At 49.3% G+C, this 24,531-nt stretch overlaps 1 protein-coding gene and 1 long non-coding RNA gene across 5 annotated transcripts in view; one reads left to right on the top strand and one right to left on the bottom strand.

The window, feature by feature from the left end:
• The window catches only part of LOC111141364, a 79,635-nt gene that overhangs the window by 43,026 nt on the left and 12,078 nt on the right, over positions 1–24,531 (bottom strand). The window lies entirely within an intron of this gene.
• LOC111141363 (myosin light chain 9) lies at positions 4,767–12,415 on the top strand. 3 transcript variants are annotated; one of them, XM_022493844.1, is made up of 4 exons: positions 4,767–4,826; positions 7,973–8,182; positions 9,475–9,636; positions 10,455–11,140. In XM_022493844.1, the coding sequence occupies exons 2-4, from the start codon at positions 7,999–8,001 to the stop codon at positions 10,625–10,627; spliced, it is 519 nt and encodes a 172-aa protein (XP_022349552.1). In that variant the 5' UTR covers positions 4,767–4,826; positions 7,973–7,998; the 3' UTR covers positions 10,628–11,140. The 3 variants fall into 3 exon arrangements, with proteins under 3 accessions (XP_022349552.1, XP_022349554.1, XP_022349553.1); XM_022493845.1 differs by lacking the exon at positions 4,767–4,826 and adding an exon at positions 5,186–5,441; XM_022493846.1 differs by lacking the exon at positions 9,475–9,636 and having other exon boundaries at positions 4,770–4,826; positions 10,455–12,415.

The raw sequence follows: 24,531 nt of genomic DNA, 5'->3' as shown, positions 1-24,531 counted from the left end.
GGAGCATGAGAGCCACTTGGCTCGTCTGTCTTTGCTGCAGTAGCTGATGTGGTGATACTCCTATCCATGCAGCTATATGTGAGTATCTGTCTCCACAAGGAGATGGTGGGCTCCCAGAGAATAGGAAGTAAGTTTTTCAACCAGCCTCAGTGCCTAGCACAGATGAGAGCTTCAAGACTATTATTTCCCAGCTGGCTCAGCCTGTGGAGCATGCGACTCTTGATCTTGGGGTGGTAAGTTCGAGCCCCACATTAGGTATAGAGATGACATAAAAACAAAAGGTTTAGGGGAAAAAAGGAAGTATTATTTCCTAAATAAGTGAACTTGCTGAGGGAAGGAGGGGTGGGACTTCACAGAGAAGACAGTATTGGAGCTGGGCTCTAAAAGATGAACAGGGGTTCTCCAAGCTGAGGCCGAGAAAGGCAAGCACAGAGGCTGAAGTGTGAGACTGCTGCTGCACAGGAAGGGCCTCAAACGCCACGTTAAGTAGTACAGGCTCTAAATGGAACAGGGACCTTTCCTCCTACAGAAGCCACCTTCCCATGAGACAGGAGCCCCCAGTTCCAGCGTCCAGGGGTGGCCATGGTCCCCTAATGACCAGCCAGCATCAGGGTTTAATCTCTAGCACGTGTGCAGAGAGCCCAAACCTGGTGACGCCCTGTGACCAACAGGAAACATGGGCCTTTGGGGGGCCTCAAATGCTATGGCTCCAACCTTCCATGGACTGACAGATGACTCCCACATCTGACTCTGCAACCCCAATTTCCTTGAACTCCACACTTCCCACTCACATCTCTATCTCTCAAAATGAACATGTCCACCAACCAGCAGAAGTAAAAGGAAGTGAGAAGGGCCAGAAAGTCACCACGAAGCAACCGTCCCAGCAACAACTAAATCACCAGTGGGTGTCACAAGTTGGTGAAAGTTTGCTGAGGAGCAGAATGTTTGATCTCAAAGGAGCACCCCACAAACTACTTACTCATGAAATACGGATTAAAAAAGGGGAAAATTATAACTTTCTGATGGATAACCCAGCAGATACAACCTTAAAAAGATGGTGAAGTTATTATTGCTGGTGAGGGAAAAAAATAACGTCCTATGTCTTCTGTTAAGACACACTGAGAAAGGTACATCATTTCTGTGATATTCCTGTCAAAAATCCACCACCTGAGGAGTGCCTGAGTGGCTTAGTTGGTTGAGCATCAGACTCTTGATTTTGGCTCATGTCATGATCTCAGGGTTATGAGATCCAGCCTGGAGTTGGGCTCTGCACTCAGCAGGGAGTCTGCTGGACAGCCAATCCTCTCTCTCTCTCTCCCTCTGCCCCTCCCCCTGCTCATGCGTCCACCTGTCCATGCACTCTCTCTCTCTCAAATAAATAATTTTTTAAAAAATCCATAACTTGAAGCTAATCATGAGGAAGGACCATGTAACTGGCCTGGACTCTCCAAAAATGTCAGTGTCTTGAAAAACAAAAGCTAATTAACAATTCCATGTTAAGAGAGATTAAAGAGGGGCGCCTGGGTGGCTCAGATGGTTGAGTGTCTGCCTTTGGCTCAGGTTATGATCTCCGGGTGGTGGGAGCCCCACTTTCGGCTCCCAGCTCAGCATGGAGTCTGCTTCTCCCCCTCCCTCTGTCCCCCTGCTTGTGTTCTGTCTCTCCTTCTCTCAAATAAATAAAAAAAATCTTAAAAAAAAAGGAGAGAGATTAAAGACATCTCAATAGATGGATAAAAAGTGTTTGATAAAACCCAACATCCTTTCATAATAAAAACACTTAACCAGGAATAGATCTTCTATAAGCTGATAAAGGGCATCCAAGAAAAACCCACAGCTACTATCATATTTAATGATGAATGAGTGAGCTTTCGCCATACGTTCAGGAGCAAGACAAGGGTGTCTGCTTTTACTACTACTTTTTTTTTTTTTTTAAGATTTATTTATTTATTACAGGGTATGCGTAAGACAGCAAGCAAATGCAGGAGGGGGGTGGGAGGGAGAGGCGGAGAGAGGGGAGGCAGCGCAGGGGGAGGGGGGAGAGGCTCTCAAAGCAGACTCCCCATTGAACATAGCCCATCATGGGGCTCTACAAGAGGCTCCATCCCAGAACCCTGAGATCATGACCTGAGTCAAAATCAAGATTTGGACATTCAACTGACTGAGCCACCCAAGTGCCCCTGCTTTTACTACTTCTATTTGATGTACTGGAGGGCAATGTTGCCCAGGCAACAGAATGAATGAATGAATGAAACCCAGATTGAGGGGTGCCCGGGTGGTTCAGTGGGTTAAAGCCTCTGCCTTCAGCTCAGGTCATGATCCCAGGGTCCTGGGATCGAGCCCCGCATCAGGCTCTCTGCTAAGCAGGGAGCCTGCTTCCTCCTCTCTCCTCGCTCTCTGCCTGCCTCTCTGCCTACTTGTGATCTGTCAAATAAATAAATAAAATCTTTTTTTAAAAAAAGAAACCCAGATTGAGAAGAAAGAGGTTAAACTATCTCTATTTGCAGATAACATGATCTTTCATATAGAAAATCTTAAAATATCCATAAATAAACTATTAGTTAATAAATGAGTTCAGTAATGTTCCTGGAAGTAAGATCAATACACAAAAATCAATTGAAGGCCGCCTGGGTTGTGGTGATGGCTGCACAACAATGGAAATGTGCTTACTGCCCCCCCAACTACAGATTTCAAATGCTTAAATGGTAATTTTTATGTTTTCTTGTTGTTGTTTTTTTTTACACCCCCTCCAAACACAAATTAAAGAAACATGATAACCTTAGATTGACTGCTGGACCAGAAAAAAATTCCTGTAAAGGACATTATTGGGATCACTGACAAAATTTGAATATAGATTGTAAATTAGGTAACAGTATTAAATCAATGTTAAAATTTTTCTGATTTTGACAAATGTACTATGGATTTGGAAAAGAATCTCCTTTTCAGGAGATACTCACTGAAGTATTTCCAGGTAAAAAGGTAATAAAGAATGCAAGTTACTCTCAAATGATGTTGGCGGGGGCAAGATATCCACACATACACATAAACACACAGAAGAGGATATAATAAAGCCAAATGTCAACAATTGGAGAGTATGGGTGAACTCTTAGAATAAAGGTAGAGGTACCATACAAAGTCTGAAATTATTTCAAAGTTAACTGTTTTAAAAAAAAAAATTAACAGGTCCAAAACAGAGCTCTGATCTCGCTTCAAACCTACTCCTTCCATAGTAGACCCATGTTAGAAAGTGGCAGCTCTCTCTCTCCCACCACTCACACCAAAACCCTTGGAGTCAACCTCAACTCTGTTCTTTCACACACATTCCAATCCATGTGCAAATCCTATTGGATGCAACTTCAGAATATTTCCAGAACCCCACCCCTTCTCGCCCGCCCCCCTGCTACCACACTAGTTTGAACACTTGCTGGAAAGCTCCTCACTGGTCTCACCCAGAGGGATTCAGTTAATACATAAGCCAGACCATGCCATCCTTCTGTTCAGAACTCTGATGTCTCATGGTGGCCTACAAGGCGCCCCGGGCTACGTCCCCACTGCTTCTTAGAGCTCATCTCCCAACCTTCTCCCCAGTCACACTCCCCTCTGGCTGCTCCTAGACCAGGAGTTGGCAAACTCTCCCTACCTGCCTCAAACACTCCCTGGGCATGACTTCTGGTTGTCCCAGTGTCACAGGAGGCACCCTCCTCTCTCTCTTTAGTAACTCTGCTTTATTCTCCTTCAAGGAACTCATTTCTCTCTCCAAGCCATGGAGCTACTCCTTCATCACAGTTCCCTCACAAAAACTGCTTCCCCGGGGTGACTACTTTAGTGCAATGCTGTTTCCCCAGCGCCCAACACAGTGCCCTGCATCTAAAATGTCAGTTCGTATTGACACCAGTAAGTAACTGGGTGTTGGAAGGTCTGCACTGCTCCACAGTGGGCTGGGGGTGGGGGAGGGACAGGGAAGCCTGCCTGGAGTCCAGGTGGGTAGGGTGTTCCTTCAAGGGTCAAAGTGATGGACAGGACCTGATGCAGAATGGGGGAGTGGGGGGAAGGGGTCTGTCCTCTCTGACTCCCTCTTCTGACTAATGTCAACAAGAGTGGGTAAGGGGTGCTGCCACCCTGAGGAGGCCCCAGGCTCCCCCAGCCCCTGCCCCTCTCACTAGCCCCCAGGGTGCTACTTGACTCTTTCTGGCCACTCTTTTTTCCTGAATCTTCACCATCACCCTCCCATTTTATGGGAAACTGACGCCAGCAGGAAAGGACAGTGATCTGGCCAAGGTGGGCTGTCCCTAGCACAGTCCTCCTACCCAAGCCCCACGTGAGCCCCCACGCCAGCAGGGACCTGAATGACCCTTCACATGAGGATGGCGGAGCCATCTGACATGCCTTCTTTTGGACTGGTGAAAAAAGCCATACTTGGCCTAATGGAAGAAAGCCCTCCCACGGGAATGGGCCAGGCAGTGGAGGCCTTTGGGGGAAAGATGGGGGGAGGGCCTGAGAACTGGAGAATGCCCCTAGGTGTTCTGCCTACCTCACTGGGGAGGAAGGGGCAGCCCAGATAAATCCCCCTCCCCTAACAATCAGGAGCGAGCCGTCCCAGCGTTGCGCCGCATCACCTCCCCTGCCTACTCAGGGAAGACGCCCCCGCCGCCAGCCAGTGGGTCAAGGCCAAATAAGGCTGCGCCAGCGTACAGCCCGCCCCGCCCCGCCGCGCGCATTCTTCTGCCTTCTAAGGCCCGCGCCGCCCCGCCCACTGAGCCCCAAGCGGACCAACAGTCCGCCGCCCCGCACCGGCTCCGCACATCGAGAGAGCTCCTTCTCCACACCAGGTGGGAGTCGCGGCCGCGGGGGAGCTAGACGAGGCGGTGTGACGGCCCCACAGACAGGGACGCCCGAGGGTCTCAGCGAGGGCAGCCCTCATAGGGCTGGGGCTGCGAGTTGCGGGGCAGACGGGGACTCTGGCAGCAGGGAAACGGTTCCAGGCTGCGGGAGCCACTGGTCCTTTGGTGAGGGAACTCTGCCGGGCCCTGCCCCTTTATTATGGAGTTTCAGAGCCAAACCCAGAGCTCTGGGGGGGTCCAGAAGGAGGGGAGGGGGGGATGTGGTCGCCGGTGTTCCCTGCCCCAGTAAAACCATGTGTGTCAGACTGGAAACTGAGCCCTGTAAGGCTCCTGGAGACTCCTCCAGAACTCCTGGGGCAGAAGAGAGGGATGGAGACGGGGAGAAAATCCGTCCCTCCACACACACCGACGCTGTGTGCGTGCACTTGGGGGTTCTACGCACTCCAACATCCACTCAAATATGCCTGTTGGGTGGAGAGGGTCTGCCAAGGGCTCTGGGGGCTGGACAGGGACCTGGGCTGGGGGACCTCAGACTCTCTACTCCCCCTCTCCAGCCCTGCAACTGCCCTGAGGAATGAATCAGATAACTCAGCCACAGAGGAGGTGATTTTACTAGCAAGGCATCGGGTACTACCAGCCATAGGGATGAGATAATGGGGGACACAGGCCTTGTCTTTGCTGTTATGGGGGGATTTCAAACACCAGAAGGGGGGAGGTGGCACCTAGTTGCAGCCAAACACTAGTTATATCTGATCCCTAGTGTCTAGGACCTCCAGGAGCAGGAGGGGATGGCTCTAGGGCTAAGGACCTAGCCTTCCTCTGACCCCTTTTTCTCGACCAAGCCTAGAAGCTGCCTCTGGTCACGGAGAGCCCTCAACTGCAGCAGGCCCACCACAAGCCTCTCAGGATGTGTGTTTGTGTTCAGGCATCAGGGGTGCCAGCGGCTGGCCATTACCACCCACTGACCCAAGCCTAGCCCAAGCTGTTGCTCTCTATCCCTCTCGTGGGCATGCTACTTCCCTTCTTGTGCATCACTTCTTAAACGGCACAGTCAGGCGGGGGAGGGAGTGCCCTCACCCTGCTTCCCAAGATTGCTGGGATGGACAAATCCTGAAGTTCAGTGCTTTCAGCCACGATATGGCTTTGGGATCAAAGAGGGTGGGGAAGGGGTAGGCTATGAAGACAGAAGAGCCCAGCCAGTATCACAACAGTGGGTGAGGTCCTAGCCATTCCTGCTTCCGGCTGCAGCTTCCTCTGTTCTCCAGGCTGTGTCTGCCCTAGAGCTGTGCAGACAGGATGGGGTTGGCAATAGTGATGATAACCATCACAGCCTCTCATGGCCATGGACTACTTCTTGGCTGCCTTCTGTTAGTGCCATGAGTCCAAGTTCCCAGTGAGCAACAGGCTCAGGGAAGGACTGAGGCCCTCAAAGCACAAAACCCCTGCTGATGCCACCATCCCACACCGACCCAGGTCAGGTGAGAAGGGCTTTTGTCTACCCACCCCGAGCCACATGAGAATCACCCAGGGCCAGGTGTGTCAGGCCAGAGGCACACAGCAGCCCGTGTGTCATGCCTACAGGCAGGTGTGGCCCTGGGGAAGGGTCGGGGCTGGCCAGGATCCCTGCTCAGGGTTTAAGAGCTCAAAGACCACAGTCTGAGAATGACTGGAACAGAGTCATGGGATAAAGGCCTGGCAACATTCAGGGCTAAAAACAGGCAGAAGCTTCCTGGAAGCCCTCAACCAAGCGCAGAAGAGAAAAGGGGACAGTAGTCTTGGGGCCTCAGCCACACGCACAACTGCCCCAGCTGAAGGGAATACAGCTCTATGTCTTCAGGGGAAGAGTCCTCACAGGCCATAACAGGTTCAGGGAAAGAGCACCTTGCTGGGCCTTAGTTTCCCCATCTGTGCAGTGGGGGCAATAACCTGGCTGTAGTTCTCCTCACAGCCATTCATTAAACAACCATCTATTAGCCTGTTGGTAAATCAGGGGAGGGAGAGAAAGACCTCTAAGTCCTTACTGTCAGAGCAAGGGTGTGGGAACTGCTCCCCAAGGGGGTGTCTCAAGAACTAGGCTGGAAAAGGAAGGGTGTTCGGGGTGGGGGTGACCAAGAAGGAAAGTCTGGGGTTGTCTGGGAAATATCCAGAGGTCCAGCATGGCAGAATCACAGGCACCTAGAGGAACACAGTGAAGGGTACCATGGTCAGTCAGAGCGAAAGGTCGGAGGGGTTCACACAGGGTCCTGAATGCTAGGCTCAGGGGCCTACTTGTTCCAGGAACTTTCAAGGGCTTCAAGGTGAAATGACAGGTGGTTCAGCTCTGGGTCTCTATAGGTTGGGAGAGACTGGCTGGAAGCTAGGAGGCCAGATCTAGACAAGGGTGACAAGAAGCTGGGTCTCCCAGCCCAGGGGAGCCTCATGCCCCTATAAGCATAGCAGAGTGAGAACAAATCAGGTCTATCACCCACCTAAGGTGCTAGTCAAGTGTGGGCAGGTTGGGGGAGGGGAGACTGCCCAGAGCATATGCCTTCTAGAACATCCAGAGCCTGGAACACAGAGGGATGGGGAGGAGGTAGGAGGGAGCAGGAGGAGGAGGAGGAGGAGGAGATGACAAGAATGTCAGGAATGCAGGGCCACTGATCCAGCTCCTTTCTGCTGGGGGCAGAGGGAGCTGGCAGGAACCTCACAGCCTCCCACTTTTCAGCCCACCTTCTCACTTGGAGGGAGAGAGATGGACAATGTAAATGCTATAAAGAATTAAAAGAGAGAAAGCGAGGACAGGTTGGCACAGAATCCAATCCTAAGTGTCTTACCCAAACAGCCACAGCAAAAATAGCTTACTTTGTGCCTGGCACCATTCCAGGGGCTTCTCTGGCACGAATTATTCCCTGCTGCTGGGCATTCCTCATGTCCCCATTCCCAGATGAGGAAACTCACTCAGAGAGGTAGAGAAGTTGTTTATGATCGCAGAGCCCACGCCTGTCTGCTTTTCTGATGAGCTGGGTGACAGGAGCCCCAAGCCTATGGGAGGCCTTGAATGCCAGGTCCAGGCACTGACAGCCAGGCTTTAAGTAGGCAGGAAGATCCCCTGGCCCAGGGTCCTAGGCTCTTCCCCCCACACCCACTTCCTGCAGGGAAGCCCCACCCACCTGAAGCCAAGATGTCCAGTAAGCGGGCCAAGGCCAAAACCACCAAGAAGCGGCCACAGAGGGCCACATCGAATGTCTTCGCGATGTTTGACCAGTCCCAGATCCAAGAGTTTAAGGAGGCCTTCAACATGATCGACCAAAACCGAGATGGCTTCATCGACAAGGAAGACTTGCATGACATGCTGGCCTCACTGGGTGAGCAGGGATCGGGTGGCTGGGGTCTAAGTGGGTCCCGCGAGGGTTGCAACTGGAACAGGCAGTGGGCTGCTCATCGCATATGGAGTCCTTTCCATGTAGGGACATGTCGTACCTACCCTGGCAAGCAGATGCCAGTACTTTCTCCATTTAACAGATAGGTAAACTGAGGCATGGAGCAGTTGGGCACTGGATCTGAACCCAGACAGGCTCACTCCGGAGCCAGACTGCCTCAGGCAGATTCGTGGTTGGGCTGCCTGGTTCTACTTCATTTAAAGAAAAGGATGAGTGACTAAAGAAAGTTGGAACTGCACAGACCTTCCATTGTGCAGATGGAGAACTGAGGCTGGAGGGGAAGCCAGAGTGCCTCCCTCTGTTAGAAGTCACCCATGCCAGGTCCTTAGAGCCTCTCTGACTCCGGCCACTTCCCTAGAATCAGAATCTTAGAGCTGAAAGGGCTCAGGAACCTGCTCAGATGGGAACCCCCAGTCTGTGGCCCTACCCCCATATCCCTCCCCTGTGCTCATCACAGATACCACCCCGACCCCCAGTTCCTGGCAGACCCTTCAACCAGATGAGACACTGGCTGGGAGAGAGAAGCCTCTGGCAGAAGAGGAAGCAGCCTGTGCTCGTCAAGCCCCAAGCACTGAGGCCAGACAGGCCTGAGGGAGTCCCTGGCCCTGCCCCGCACAGTGGGGCCACCCTACTCTGCCCATTTCCCTTCCTGTGCAGTGGTGACCAAGGCCCTCATGTACACGCCCAGGAAGTCCAGTGGGAGGACTGGGCAACCCTGAGTTGGGGGGGCTGACGTGGGACCCTGGGCTTCTATTCAGAAAAACTTTCATTCCTGTTTGTAGCTCTTGTCGGTGGGGCCACAGGTCAGGCGTGGCCTTCTGGTAGGAACATCAACCCCAGTTGACAAACAAGAGCAGCACAAGTGTCTTAAATCTCCCAGCTATCCTGCAACACAGATGTGACTGGGGCATTGCGGTGACCTCGCAACATGGCTAAAGTTAACACAGACAGGCAGGCAGGGCCGCAGATGCCGCAGGCAGTCAGTATGCGGCAGCCCTCACACCCGGGAGGGCATGGATATCAGGACCAGAGGCCTTAACTGGTCAAAGCAGCCTGGAGAGCCCGCGGGAGGGAGCAGTCAGAACGCTGGCCAGACGCTCTACAGTTTACAGAGCTTATCGTCTCTGCCTGTGGGATTCTCACAGGCCAGGAAAGGATGGGGCAGGGAGGAGGGAAGGGACAGGGTAGTGACAATAGGAATGTCCCACTTGCCACAGGGAAGAACCCCACCGACGAGTACCTTGAGGGCATGATGAGCGAGGCCCCGGGGCCCATCAACTTCACCATGTTTCTCACCATGTTTGGGGAGAAGCTGAACGGCACAGACCCTGAGGACGTGATCCGAAATGCCTTCGCCTGCTTCGACGAGGAGGCCTCAGGTCAGCAGCCTCCTGCTGGAGGCCTGGACAGGGCTGGGGCTGAGTATTTTACCCAGGGCGTCCCCAAGGACGCAAGTGGGGCTGCGCTGGGACTTCAGGGCCCCTGTCCCCAAAAGCCAGAACAGAAATCCCCCATCTGCTGGGATTTCCATCGCTGCAACTAGAAAAACTAAGATGTGTCCTTGTTCCCTTCCCCCAGACGCTAGTCCACAACAGCCCATATCCACCAAGGCTTCCCACGTTTACCTGTTGGCCCAGCACAATGCCCCCATTTTAGACCTCCCCAGAAACCAAATCATTCCAGGCCCTTCTGGCCAATAAGGTGCAAAAACCAGCCCCCATCGTCAGACCTCACAAAGGACTTCTGTCCCACAGCTGGTCTGTCCCAGAGACAGGCCAGAGTGACCCTGGCACCAATTTCAGAAGTTTCTCAGTGCCCACAGGCCCAATCAGAACATCTTCCTGACCACCTTCATGGTCCCCTATCAGGGTGGCATATTTTCATCTCTATTTTCCAGATCAAACAGGCACAGAGAGGTTAAATAACTTGCCTATGGTCACACAGCCAAGAAAGGGGATGAGCATGCAAACTCGGGCAGTGGAACTCTAGGGCTCAGGTCAAAGTAAGACATATCCAGCCCACACACTCACAGGCCGAAGGACCCCACAGAAACACTGCAGAACCCCTCCCTCTGGGGCCCTGAAGAGTTGAACTAGCCGGAGACTCACTGCAAGGACTGCTGTCGGACCACAGGGGGAGGGTGTGAGGGATGTCCCAGCCTGAGTCCCTATCTCATGGGCCCTGGCCCTGCCCCCAGGTTTTATCCACGAGGACCACCTTCGGGAGCTACTCACCACCATGGGAGACCGCTTCACAGATGAAGAAGTGGACGAGATGTACCGAGAGGCACCCATTGATAAGAAAGGCAACTTCAACTACGTGGAGTTTACCCGCATCCTCAAGCATGGGGCCAAGGACAAGGACGATTAGGTCACCCCAGCCCCCCAGCCCCAGGCCCCTGTTCCACTCTCCTGCTCCCCACACTCACTATGCTCCATGCCCGTGACCCCACAGGATTTTCTCAGGGGATCCTCCCTCTGAGGGGCTAGGGGCCCAGCTCCCTGTGGAGGAACAGGCTGAGAGTGCACAGTGCCAGGCAAGGGGTGCAAAGCCAATGTGAGACAGGTGTTCCACCATGACCTCCCACCACCCCAAGAGAGGACTGTCTTCTCAGGAGCTTGGCCTCATGGCTGCTCACCACAGGACAGGCCCTGTGTCCTGTTGGACCCAAGTTCACGTGCACCCCCACACAGGGAATGACCACTCTTTCCCAGCCACTGCCACTGCCACAAAGCTCACCAAGGTCCCTTCTCAGGACAGGATGCCAGACCCCTCCTCTGTGCCCTGCCCAGCCACTCCACCAGGAGTATAATCCAGAAGACGCATGTAGGCTGGAAATTGGACCCAGGGGAGGCAGAGTCTCCAATAGAAGTCTGAGCACTGCTTTGGGTCTGTGTGTCTGTTGCTGGGGTGAAATAGAGGAGCTTCTAGTCCCTAAAGAACCTCCTGCCCTCTCCTATCCCTAGTGGCTGCCCAGACCCCTCCCCCACTCCCAGCTGGGGTAAGGCTCCCCTGAGACCAGACTAGGAGTGTGGACGGGGGCAGACATAAGTGCTGCAGAAAACAATCCTGGGGGAAAGAGAGGCCCAAGTGGGGAGGACCCTCAGGAATCACCACAGTGTATCTCTGTGGAGTGGTTCTGTGGCACCAGGAAGACCAGGGTCAGGTCACCCAGCCTTTAGGATTAGAGCCTGGATCTCCAGGGACACCTCAATGCTCCTGGAAAGCCAGGTGATCTTGGAAGAACAGGGAGGCTTTGGGAACAGGGAGGTAGGTGCCTCCCAGAAGCTCTGGCTAAAGGTGGGACCAGCTGAAGGTGGGACCGACGGGTTTAAGGGATTCCCTGAGATCAGCTCCAGGCAGCCACCATGTGTGGCCTGGGCTGTGCCCTCTGCCCCTGCAGGGTCAGTTCAACTATATGACCAGTTTTCACACTGCACACAAGGTGGGCAGGGCTGGGATCTCTGTCCCCATCATTCGTGTGTAACAATGACCACAGCGCCTGAGGCACAAGAAGAACAGAAATATTGGTTCAATGAACAGATAGCCAAGAGGGGCAGGGACTAGCTGAAGTCACCCAGTGGATCTGGGGCAGAGGGAGGGCTAGATCCCAGCCTCTAGATCCCCCACAGGGCTCGGACCTGAGCTACAAACATCCCACCAGACCCCAACAAAGGTTGGGGAGCAGCTGCTGGGCCCGGTGCGATCCTGACGCCTTCCCTAAAGTCACCCATAGCCAGTCAACCACAGCACAAAGCAGAGGTCTGAGATCAGAACCAAGGGAGTGCTGAGCACTAAGTGGACTGTGGACTGTGTCTTGGACAAGGAGGGTCTAACTACCACAAGCCTCTCCCCACATCAGCTCCAGGCCCTGGCCAGAAGCCCATGAAACATCCCCTCTCTTGCCTCCAGATGGAGCCCCACGAGTCCCTGATCTCCACTCCAGGTGAAGCCAGCCCCAAACGTGTCCTGACCAGGCTCAAATACTGAGGCAGACTAGTCTGACCATGCCCTCAACCCCCGCCCCAGATAGAGGGCCACTCACTGCAGCCAGTCCGAAGGGAGGGACCAGGGAGTAGGGCAGACTCTGGGCGTCCTCTGAGGACCCCCAGAGCGCTAGCCACATATGTTCCTTTTCTTAAGATTTTATTTCTTAATTTGACAGAGATCACAAGGAGGCAGAGCAGCAGGCAGAGGGTGGGGGGGAAGCAGGCTCCCTGCTGAGCAGAGAGCCCGACAGGGGGCTGGATCCCAGGACCCTGAGATCATGACCTGAGCCAAAGGCACAGGCTTAACCCACTGAGCTACCCAGGCGCCCCTACACATGTTCTGCATCAAGGTCACATGGCACTCTGCAGAGCCACTGTCACACCAAAAGACTTTCTGTACGATGGCAGGGACCGGGTTAGAAACAAGCCTCCTCATGTCCTGACCCCTCAGTCTGCAATAATGTCACAGGCCTACAGCCCCTTCACTCCAGGGAAAGGGAGAGATCCACGCCCGCTGCTGGGGGGACAGAACCTGTCTAGCCTCACTGGTTTCCAAGCTGGCATGGGCCTGACTTGATGGGACACAGAGGATGGGACAAGGGAAGTGTTCTGTGTATGGAAGGGCAGGACCAGCAGGCGGGAGGAATGTGCAGGAATGGGAGCAGAGCTCAGAGGAAGCAGCGTCAACAAAGCCTGGGAGCAGGAAGGCATACGGCACGTTCAGAAGCCAGGAAGAAGGCAATTTTCTATTTGAGAGCTAATTTGTTACGATCCTAGCAGCTTTTCAGAAAAGCAGCAGCAGCTACTGTTTTCTCTCTCACAGGCAACATTTACAGGTAACAGTGAAACATGCCCAGAACTGTCAAAGTCTGCCACAAAACTCAGAAACCACAAAGGAAAGGACTGATGCATTTAAATCCATGAAGACTATCTCTTGGGGTGCCTGGCTGGCTCAGCTGGTAGAGCGTGCAACTCTTAATCTCGGGGTTGTGAGTTCAAGCCCCGTGCTGGCTATGGAGATTACTTTAAAATAAAATCTTAAAAAAAAAATCCATGAAAAATTTTAAAAACCATAGGGAGGAGTGCCTGGGTGTCTCAGTTGGTTAAATGTCCTACTCTTGATCTCGGCTCAGGTTATGAGCTCAGACTTGTGAGATCAAGCCCCGTGTCGGGCTCCATGCCAGGTATGGAGCCTGCTTAACATTCTCTCTCTGCCTCCCACCCCACTCACTCTCTCTCTGGAAAAAAGAAGAAGAAGAAGAAGAAAGGGGTACCTGGGTGGCTCAATTGGTTAAACCCCTGCCTTCGTCTCAGGTCATGATCCCAGGACCCAGGGATCAAGCCCCATATTGAGCTCCCTGCTCAGTGGGGAGTCCACTTCTCCCGCCCCCTGCTCCTGTGCTCTCATTTGCACTTTATCCCCCCAATCAATCAATCAATCAATCAGAGTAAATGGCCCTGAGTTGCCAGATATTATGAAAAAGAAGAGGACGGGCACCTGTATGGCTTAGTCATTAAGCATCTGCCTTCAGCTCAGGTTCTATTCCCAGGGTCCTAGGATCAAGCCCCATATCCGGCTCAGCAGGAAACCTGCTTCTCTCTCTCCCACTCCCCTTGCTTGTGTTTCCTCTCTCACTGTCTCTCTCTCTCTGTCAAATAAATAAATAAAATCTTAAGAAAAAAGAAAAAAGGAAAGAAAAAAAGAAGAAGAGGAAAATAAGATGTAACTGCTACAATTCAGGACTTATCGTGAAGCTATAGTAAACATAATGATGGTGTGACAGTGGAGAGCCAGGCTGACCCATGAAATAGAACAGAGTCCAGGGACAGACCCATACATTTATGGCTCCTGTTTTTTTTTTTTTTTAAGATTTTATTTATTTATTTGGCAGACAGAGATCACAAGCAGGCAGAGAGGCAGGCAGAGAGAGGAAGGGAAGCAGGTTCCCTGCTGAGCAGAGAGCCCCATATGGGGCTTGATCCCAAGACCCTGGGATTATGACCTGAGCCGAGGGCAGAGGCTTTAACCCACTGAGCCACCCAGGTGCCCCATTTATGGCTCTTGTTATGACAAAGGTGGTATATCATAGGACAGTGGGAAGATGAAGGACTTAATAAATGAAGCTGACACCCACCAAAGTGGCCACAATGAACAAAACTCCCAATTCCAAGTACTGGTGGGAGAGGATAAGGAGCACCTAGAGTCCTCACACACTACAGACAGGAGTGTAAACAGGTACAATCGCTTCGGAAAACAAATTGGCATTATCTACTAAAGTGGAATTTTTATCTACCCCATGACTCAGCAATTTCGCTCTTAGGAACCTACACACCTAACAGAAACATGCACACATGATCACCGAAAAGCACCTGCAAGAAGGCTTGCAACAGCATCACTGTAATAGCCCCACCAGTGGAATGTACAAGGAAATGGAGATGAACTACAGCTACACGCATCAACATGGATAAACCTCACAAACATTATGTCAAAAAAAAACCCCACAAAAACACAAAAGAATACCATTTGTATCAGGATGTGATCAGGGTCAGAAACCACACTGTTTATTTCAACAGAAATAATTTAATATAAATAACTGTTAACTAAGTATAAAGTTTTAATTAAGTAACTAAAAGGGTAGAAAGGGAACTCAAGGGGCGCGTGGGTGGCTCAGTCAGTTGAGCATCTGACTCTTGATTTCAACTCAGGTCATGATCTCAGGGTCGTGACATCAAGTCCGGCATTGGGCTTTGTGCTCAGTGCAGAATCTGCTCAAGATTCTCTCTCCCTCTCCCCTTACCCTTCCCATTTGTGTGTGTTCACTTTCTATAAAACAAATAAATGAATCTTTAAAAAAAAAAAGAGAGAGAGAAAGAGAGAGAATGCAAGAAATTTGAAAATCCACGGGTGGGCTTTTTTTCGGGGAAGTACTAGAAATAAGCGAAAATGTAAAGAGTAATTCATATCAAGAAAGTGAAACTAGGGGCAGATGGCTGGCTCAGTTGCAAGAGCATGTGACTCTCTAGAATCCTGAGTTTGAGTCCCATGTGGAGTGTAGAGATTACTTTAAATAAATAAATAACTAAAAAGAAAAGAAAAGAAAAAAAAGAAAGCGCAAATAAAATATTCGCAAATAATATCTGATTAGAAACCTCTATATAAAGAACCCTCACAACTCAATAATAAAAAGATAAACAACCAATTTAAAAATGGACAAAGGATAGGAACTGACATTTCTCCAAAGATAGGCAAACACAGATGTTCAACTCATTAGGCATTAAAGAAATTAATGGCTATAATAATAATAATTTTAAAAACCCAGAAAATAACAAGGTTGGGAAAGATGTAGAGAAATTAGAACCCCCACACACCATGGTTGGAAATGTAAAATGGTGCAGCCACCTCGGAAAGAATCCAGCAGTTCTTCAAAAGTCTAGACAATCACCATGTGACTCAGCAATTCTACTCCTAGGTAGACACCCCAGAAAATGAAAACATACATCCATGCAAAAAGTTCTACACAAATGCTCATAGCAGCATTATTCAAAAGAGCCAAAAAAAATAGACACAACCCCGATGTTCCCTGAACAGAGAAGTAAACATGGCCTCTCCACGCACCAGAAGGTTATTCAGCACCGAGAAGAATGAAGTACTGACTCATGTTACAACATGGATACGCCTCAAAAACACGAGGCTAGGGGCGCCTGGGTAGCTCAGTGGGTTAAGCCTCTGCCTTCAGCTCGGGTTGTGGTCTCGGGGTCCTGGGATGGAGCCCTGGCTCTCTGCTCAGCAGGGAGCCTGCTTCCCCCTCTTTCTCTCTGCCTGCCTGCCTGCTTGTGATCTCTCTCTGTCCAATAAATAAATCTTAAAAAAAGAAATTAAAAAAAAAAAAAAAAAACTAGGCTAAGTCAAAGAAGTCCTTAACAAAAGACCACATATTGCATGATTCTATTTATACGAAATGTCCCAAATGGGCCAATCTAGAAAGAATGAGGTATATCAGTGTTGGCCGACAGCTGGGGTAGGGAGGGCACAGATGGGGAGTGAAACTGATTATGCTGATGGTTACATGACTCTTTAAATATGCAAAAATTAACTGAATTGAACACTTTAAATGGGTGCATTTCCAGAATGTAAATTATGTAACAATAAAGCTGTTAAAACAAATAGTAACTATTCAAAAAAATCTTCCTAAACTCATGTTTATGTAAACTAATTTTTTCTTTTTAAAGGCTAGCATGTTGGGGCGCCTGGGTGGCTCAGTGGGTTAAGCCGCTGCCTTCGGCTCAGGTCATGATCTCAGGGTCCTGGGATCGAGTCCCACATCGGGCTCTCTGCTCAGCAAGAAGCCTGCTTCCTCCTCTCTCTCTCTCTGCCTGCCTCTCCGTCTACTTGTGATCTCTCTCTGTCAAATAAATAAATAAAATCTTTTAAAAAAAAATAAATAAATAAAGGCTAGTATGCTGAAACTATTAGAACTTCCATCTCTTCATTTCCTGTAAATTTTTTGTTTCCTTCTATTTATATATGCCCCATGACGTCTGATAAACCAATCAAAACAAACCTTAAATTTATGACCTATTACAATTTAACTTTTTAACACACTACAAAGTAGGACAATATTTTAGACTCCTCCAGACATACTGCAAACTTTCAGCTTCAGTTCTACAACCACAGCCATGTGCCAAAATAAACCAAGAAACACCAAAACCCACCAGCCTCAATGGGCTGTTCTCCTTTTGATGCTTTCTTAATTCTCTCAATGTTTTCTTAATTGATTTGAGCTTGCAAATAGGCAAGCAAACTGTAAAAACAACAACAAGGAAACGAACAAATCAGAGTTGCCCACATTTCCCCCTGGAGAGAGAACAGATCCCCATCACCCTGTTAAGAGATCAACAAACAGGCCATAAAACCAATTGCCACTCACTGCTGCCAGCAATGGGAAATAGTCTGGACAAGAACTAAAATCAAAATGGGGTCTGAAAACAAACAACAAAGAAAACAAGAAAGAAAGAGAGAGACAGAGACAGAGAGGTTGTATGGGGGAAGGGGGAGAAACAGAGTCAGTAAAGGTAGTTTTAATGACGGTTAAAACCTGTGAGGGGCGCCTGGGTGGCTCAGTTGGATAAGTGTCTGCCTTTGGATCAGGTCATGAGCTGACATCGAGCAGGGAGCCCCACATCGGGCTCCCTGCTCGATGGGCAGCCTGTGTCTCCCTCTCCACCGCCTGTGTTTTCTCTCTAATAAATAAATAAAGTCTCTTAAAAAAACAAAAACCTGTGAGACCTCCATTGCAGACAACAGTGTCATTGGCTCTGGGAAGTATGTCCCTGAGCCCCTGAGTATCCCAATGGGATGTCCTCCAAACTCAAGGCATAATATTCAAGAAATGAGACATGATTCTAAAGCATTCTACAGAATGCCTAACCAGTACTCCTCAAAACTATCAAGTCATCAGAAACAAACTTACAAATCTACAAACAATTCAAGTATCTTTCACATGATAAATGGTTAAACAAAATGTAGTATATTCACCCAACGGAATGCTCTTCATCCATAAGAAGGAACTGAGGGCCTACCGATATACACACAAGGTGCATGAGTCTCAACTGCATTCCGCTAAAAGAAAGAGGCAAAATCAAAGGCTATATACTATATGATCCCATTTATATGATAGTCTGAATATGGCAAAACTTAGGACAGAAAATAGCTTAGTGTCTGCCAGGGCCACAAGGTGGGAAGAGAGACTGTATAGGGGCATGAGTGAATTCTGTGGGGTGACGGAACCATTCTGCATCATGACTGTGGTGGTGATTCCGTAGTCATATATGTTTGTTAAGATTCATTTTTTTTTAAAAGGGTGAATTTTTACTGTGTTAAAATGAATCAAGGAATTAATACCTAACTCATTCCAAGAAAAAGAGAATCAAATAGGCAAACAGGCAAAGCATTTATAAATAGGAGATTCACAAAAGGGAAATTTCAACTAACAAGTACAACAGAATGACTTCACTGGTGTTCAGAAAGCAAATCAGAAACAGGCCACTTTATAGTCATCAGATTGCCAAACATGAGAGGGAAAATACTGAACACTGGCAGAGATGGAGAGGAAGGGGGCTCCTCCTACGCTGGGTGGTGAGGACACCCTGGGACACTCATGCAGGAGGGCAGGCACCAATCAGTACCTGGGAATAAGGAAACCCCTTAAGGCTCAGCAACTGCACTGAGAAATCTGTGCCAAGGCCCAGAAGGAGCAGGACAAGATGTTCCCTGAAGCAGCCATGATGAGGGCAGGGCACTGGAGGGAACCACGTGTCTGTAACAAAGAGATGATTAAGTGAAATGTGACAGACAAATGCTGTGGCCTACTGGGCCAGATGTAATGAACTGAATGTTCGCATAGAGAGATATTAAAAATGATGTGGGGAGGGACAGAACAAGAGCTGTAAAATGTAATTTTTTAAAGGTTTTTTTTTTTAAGTAATCTACACCCAACATGGGGCTTGAACTCACAACCCCCAAGATCAAGAGTCACATGTTCCACAGACAGAGCTAACTAGGCGCCCCCTTAAATGTAACATTAAAATGTGCAGAGGACTTTAAAACCAATGGAGGATTATCCAGCATTGTTCAAGGACCTAGAGAAAACATTTTAGAGTGGATCTGTATAGTGGGGGGTGGGGAGGGCACAGGAAGGGAGACTAGAAAAACACCTGGGTAATGGCAGTGTGTCAAGATGGCTGTGGGTCATGATGGGGACAAGGGAGGAAAAGGAGGCAGTTGGGAAAAGAGAAACAGAGGGACAGTTAAAGAAGAGTCTCTGAAATTAACAGGCTTTTCCGGACAAATCAATCTCTCCTGGGACAGGCTTGCCATCAGTGGGGAGACAGTAAATGGCTGAGGTTAACCTGACATTCAGAAGCACCCTTGGTCACCTTAAAACTGATGAGAAAATAAAGTCAAACAGAGGCCGGTTTGCCCAGAGTCTCAGTGCTGGAGTGTGGGGCGAGGTGGGGAGAAAGATCAGAGCCAGATTTGAGGCACCTTCGATGCCAGGTGACAGCGTCTGGTTTTCCATCCTCGCAGCCGTCCCCAGAGCACCAAGGAGTCTCTAAGGGGTCTGAAGCTCAACAGAGCTTGACCAGATCTGCCCGAGAGAGAGCGATGTGGATGTAGGTAAGGAGACTCGGCAGGAGACTGGGTGCCCAGTACCAACAAGTATCTATGCCCAGCCTCTTCAGGGAGTGTTGGGGGGGTTCCACGGGGAAGAAAGCAATTCGCCACGGAGCAAGGGAGGGAGAGACAAGGACAAAACTCATCATTACTCAGTTAAATGTGATGTAGCAAACTGAACAACGTGGGCAGGAAGGCCGGGAGACTGGTCCTGAGAGGTCAGAGCCAGCCTTCCTGAGGTGACATTTAAGCTGAAACCAGGGAAAATAACTAAGGTTAAAAAAAAACAAAAAGGGGACTTGGGTGGCTCAGTTATTAAGCAACTACCTTCGGCTCAGGTCATGATCCCAGGGTCCTAGGATTGAACCCGGCATCGGGCTTGCTGCTTGGTGGGAAGCCTGCTTCTCCTTCTCCTACTCCCGCTGCTTGTGTTCCCTCTTTCACTGTCTGTCTCGCTATCAAATAAATAAGATCTTTCAAATAAGCAAACAAAAAGCACTCTGTGGACATGAACTTGGCACAAAGCGGAGTGGTGGGGCTGAGACTGGTAGAAGATGAGAAGGAGGCAAGGGTGAAGTGATACCTTGATAGGCCTCTAGGACTCCGGGGAGTTTGGACAGGACTCTAAAGTGCTGTGGGAATCACTCGAAGATTTCCAGCAGGGACAGACTTCTGTGTTTACTGGGCACTTATTATGGGCTATGTACCTAGCTAGCTCTATATTATACATGGGTAATCAAGTTTCATTCCTCCCCCATAAAGAGAGGTTGTTATTAACAAATTCACACCTAAGGAAACCAAGGCAGGAAAAGGTTAAATGACTTATTCAGGGCAAGGTCACACAACTAGTAAGAGAAAGACTCACACTCAATCACTATAGGATGTTGCTCAATAAAATGATGCACCACATTTATTGAGCAATTACTACATGCCAGGCAATCTGATTTCAGGGCCCCTGCAAGTCCCACGCCATGGACCAAGAAAGGGATCTTTTTAAGAATTCCTTGGACTGTAAGATTATACAGGAAAATCCCAATCCCTCTCTGGACCTTACGTGTCCTCACACATTAAATGGAAAAGCTGGACTAGTACCAGGGAACATGACAGTTAATGGGGCCTTCCATACCCCAGCCATGGCCCAGAGAGGGGCAGTAGCCAGCTCACGGTCACCTAGCCAATTTAGACAAAACACTCAGAATGTCCAGCCTAGTCTGCTTTTCTGATGCCAGTGGCCTCCTGAGGACCTCCAAGGTCCCTTCTATTCTAAGACGTGAGGATCCCACCTCCAGGCACCAGCAGCCCAGGCCCACGGAGCCCTCAAGAGCCTCTGGCTGGGACTTGGGCACCTTGGTTCAACAAGACAGGGGACAGTAGCCAGAGGCAAGGACGCCTGTGGCAACCAAAAGGACATGACCCGGATGACCTTTCCACCCACCACACCCACTGAGTCACTTGGGCAGACCACTGGTCTCTATTTCCTCATCTGTCAAATAAAGGAGAACAACAGAACCAGCTTCATTATGAAGTTGGCAGTTACTTTACATAATCACCTAACGTGGGACCTAACTCTACAAACCTGTAGAAATTACCAGTATCTCTCCCCGGACTAGAAATTAACTTCTCAGAAGGGGTAAAGTAGACCTTCCCTGAAGCCTGGTCTTGTCTTAATCCCCAGAATTCTTGCAGAAAGCCCACTACGTATAAAATCCTGTAGTGTGGGTTGTCGGGGGTAGGGGGGGCATGCCAGGACCTTCTTTATTGTTTTATTTTTATTTTTTATTTTTGAGAGGGAGATAAAGAGCCAGGGTGGGGGGAAGGAGCAGAGGGAGGAGGAGGGAGAGAGAATCCAAAGCAAACTCCTGGCCTAGTGCAGAGCCTGACAAGGGGCTCGATCTGAGATCACAACCTGAGCCAAAATCAAGAGTCAGATGCTTAAGCAACTGAGCTACCCAAGCACCCCTTATTAACTGTTTTAATGTTTGACTTATATACATTTTTTCCTCAGATTTATTTCAATGCATAAAAAAGGTCCTGGGGCACCTGGATGGCTCAGCTGGTGATGCGGCCAACTTAATTAGGCTAAGGTCATGATCTCAGGGTGGTGAGACTGAGCACCTTGACAGGCCCTGCACTCAGCAGGGAGTCTGCTTCTCTCCTCCTTCCTCTCCCTCTGCCCCTCCCCCCCACACGAATGCTCTCTCTCTCTAAAATAAATAAATCTTTTTTTATTTTTTTCAAATATTTTATTCGACAGAATGAGAGACATCACAAGTAGGCTGAGAGACAGGCAGAGAGAGAGGGGAAGCAGACACCCTGCTGAGCAGAGAGCCCGATGCAGGACTCGATCCCAGGACCCTGAGACCATGACCCGAGCCAAAGGCAGAGGCTTAACCCACTGAGCCACCCAGGTGCCCCCCAAAAATAAATAAATCTTTTAAAAATAAATAAAACAATTCATATAATTCTTCACATGCTCCCCCAATTTTACAGATAAGGCTCTGGGGCCTGAGGTCACCCTGAAGAGGAATTTGGGCTCAGACCCGAGGTTAGGCTAATAGCTGAATACAGCCTGCTTCTTGGCTTATAAGATACAAATCATCCCAAGTTTACATCGAAAGGCTATGGGAAAATAATTTTGAGACCAGAGGTAACACAATGGAGTAGTTAGAAGAAAATTAGGATACAGTCCTGGTTCTGCCATTTGTTAGCTGTATGAACTTGAACATGACATTTAACCTCTCCGAGGCTCAGTTTCTCAGCCATAAAATGAAGATAACTCACGGGGCGCCTGAGCGTCTCAGTCAGTTAAGCATCTGCCTTCAGCTGGGGTCATGATCCCAGGGTCCTGGGATCCAGCCCCACATCTGGCTCCCTGCTCAGTGGGGAGTCTGCTTCTCCCTCTGCCACTCCCCCTGCTCAAGCTCCCTCAAGAGAGCACGCAAGCTCTCTCTCAAATAAATAAAATCTTAAAAAAAAACAAAAAAAACAGAGATAACTTGCACCCCAGAGAGTTGTCATGAGGATTAAACAAGTTTATAAGGTACATAGGACAGTGCCTAGTACGCAGAAAGTGCTTTCTTTTTAAAGCTATTACATAAAATGAATTTTAAAATACACATACTGAACATGCCCTGAAAGTGGTTTTATATGAAAAAACACTTTGGTTATATACATACAGTTCAGAGGACTCTAGTAGGAACTCAAAAGCTCTGGAATGGACAGAAGTCCAAAAAACTAAGAAAAAAAATGACACCAATAGTGATACACTGTAAATAATAAAATATATTGCATTTACCAGTAAATGAAACCCCATTCCATACGAACAGTGGTGTAAAAGAGGATATGAGCACTGCATCCAAGGGAATAAATGAAAGCCGCAATGCAAAAATGTACTGAAGGAACTGCTACCTGGTACCTGCGGGAGAAGTAAATACATCAGCAAAATCTGGTACGGTGCGGCAAAACCCATCCTTGCTGGGACGTTGCGTGTTGCCACCTGTCCCACTAGGGGTCGCCCAAGGTCACCCTGAGAATTGGGGACAGAGCTCAATTTCCAGCCCAGTCTGCTTTTTGGGATGCCAGCTGCCTGTAAACCCGCCAAGTGCCTCCTTTACTAAGCTGCACAAGGGACCAGTGGCCCCAGGCCTATTGAGCACTCAGGAGCTTAAAGGAAGGGATTTCGGCATGAGGTGCCCAAGAGCCATACTTCGCAGCATCTCCTTCCAAGCACAACACAGGCATATTTCATGGCGGCAGTCGAAAAAACGTGAAATGCATTTTTCAGGAAGGGGTAAAGGGGGCAAAGAGGGTATTATGCCCATTTTATAAATGAGGAAATTGAGGCTCAAATGATTAAGCAACCTGCCCAGGGTCACACTGCTAGAGAAATTTAGAACCAGAATTCACACAGGTGGGTCAGGTCCTTGTCATGGTTTATAATTGCCCCCCACCCCCATCCCACCCCCAGCTGGGCCTGGGAGAAGAGAAAAACAGGTTAAGGAGAGTATGTAGGAGGGGGCATGAAGGGATGACTACTTGCTCCCCTAGATCCCTCTGTGCTTTCCTCAACTGGCCCAAGAAGGCTGTCTGCTTCCCATATGAGCCATGACACTTGAGGATGGGGTCAAGGCCTTTTCTTGGCTCCCCACCCCAGCAGAATCCCAGAGCTTCGGGCGAAGTTTATTTACTCAGCCAGAAGCCCCCAACCACTCCAAAGGGCTCATCTTCAGTGCTCAAGGACCAAAATTCTTCCCTGTCTTGCTCCCCCTCCTCCCGCAGGCCTCCTGGATTTCCTGGCCTCTCCTCAAACCCTTTCAGTTCTACACCCAGAACCCCACTCGAGTCCCTACGTTGTTCACTGCTCCCAGCCTGGCCTAGAACCCCTTTCTCAGTCCTCTGGACATCATGTGGACCACTGTGATAGTCTTTGGTTCACATTTTTTAAAACTGAAGTATAATTTATATATAGAAAAATGTACACATTTTAAGCGTACTGCTCCATGACCTGCCCTGCCCCAGCCTCTTAACCAGCCTTCCTGACTCTCCCTTCCCCACCTCTCATCCATCCTCCACAGGGCGCTTTCAGGTTGCTCTTCCCAAGTATGTCTGACTACTTCACTGCCCTGGCCAAAACCCTCCAGCAGCTCCCTCTGCTCTAAGGATACAGACACACAGAAACAAAATAGGAACATTCCTTGCCTTTGTGAGAGAGAGAGAAATATAAAGTCAGATATAAATTCGCCCTTAAGAAAGGAATTCATTTCAGTTAAAGGGAAACTGTTAGGCACAAGGTACTTGGGCCTTAAAGGATTTTGTTTATCCAGATGCTGAGCCATAAAATGTCTCCATCTTGGATGAGAGAAAGTAAATTTATAACCCAGTAAACAAATCATAGCTTAACTGCCTATGTAAGCTGCTGGTCAACTCTAATGTATGAGAAAATTTAACCATTTGTTGCATGTTTCCCGTTACTACTGCTTAGTCTGCATCTCACTGTCTTTAAAAAACTTACCCACTTAAGTGAAAAATGAAATTAATGTTGTCAAACATGTGTTCATTCCCCTTTTTGGTCCAGCCCACCTCCCCAGCTGATCTACTTTTCATAGATTCCT

This window comes from Enhydra lutris, unplaced genomic scaffold, assembly GCF_002288905.1.
Source record: "Enhydra lutris kenyoni isolate GAN:26980312 unplaced genomic scaffold, ASM228890v2 scaffoldscaffold6, whole genome shotgun sequence".
NCBI lineage: Eukaryota > Metazoa > Chordata > Mammalia > Carnivora > Mustelidae > Enhydra > Enhydra lutris.
The sequence above is the reverse complement of the archived record's forward strand: the minus strand, read 5'-3'. Positions and strand labels throughout refer to the sequence as shown.

Coding starts and splice junctions, on each gene's coding strand:
- LOC111141363 (XM_022493844.1), top strand. CDS start 7,999: ATGTCCAGTAAGCGGGCCAAGGCCAAAACCACCAAGAAGCGGCCACAG. Junction 8,183..9,474: donor TGACATGCTGGCCTCACTGG/GTGAGCAGGGAT, acceptor CACTTGCCACAG/GGAAGAACCCCACCGACGAG. Junction 9,637..10,454: donor CTTCGACGAGGAGGCCTCAG/GTCAGCAGCCTC, acceptor CCCTGCCCCCAG/GTTTTATCCACGAGGACCAC.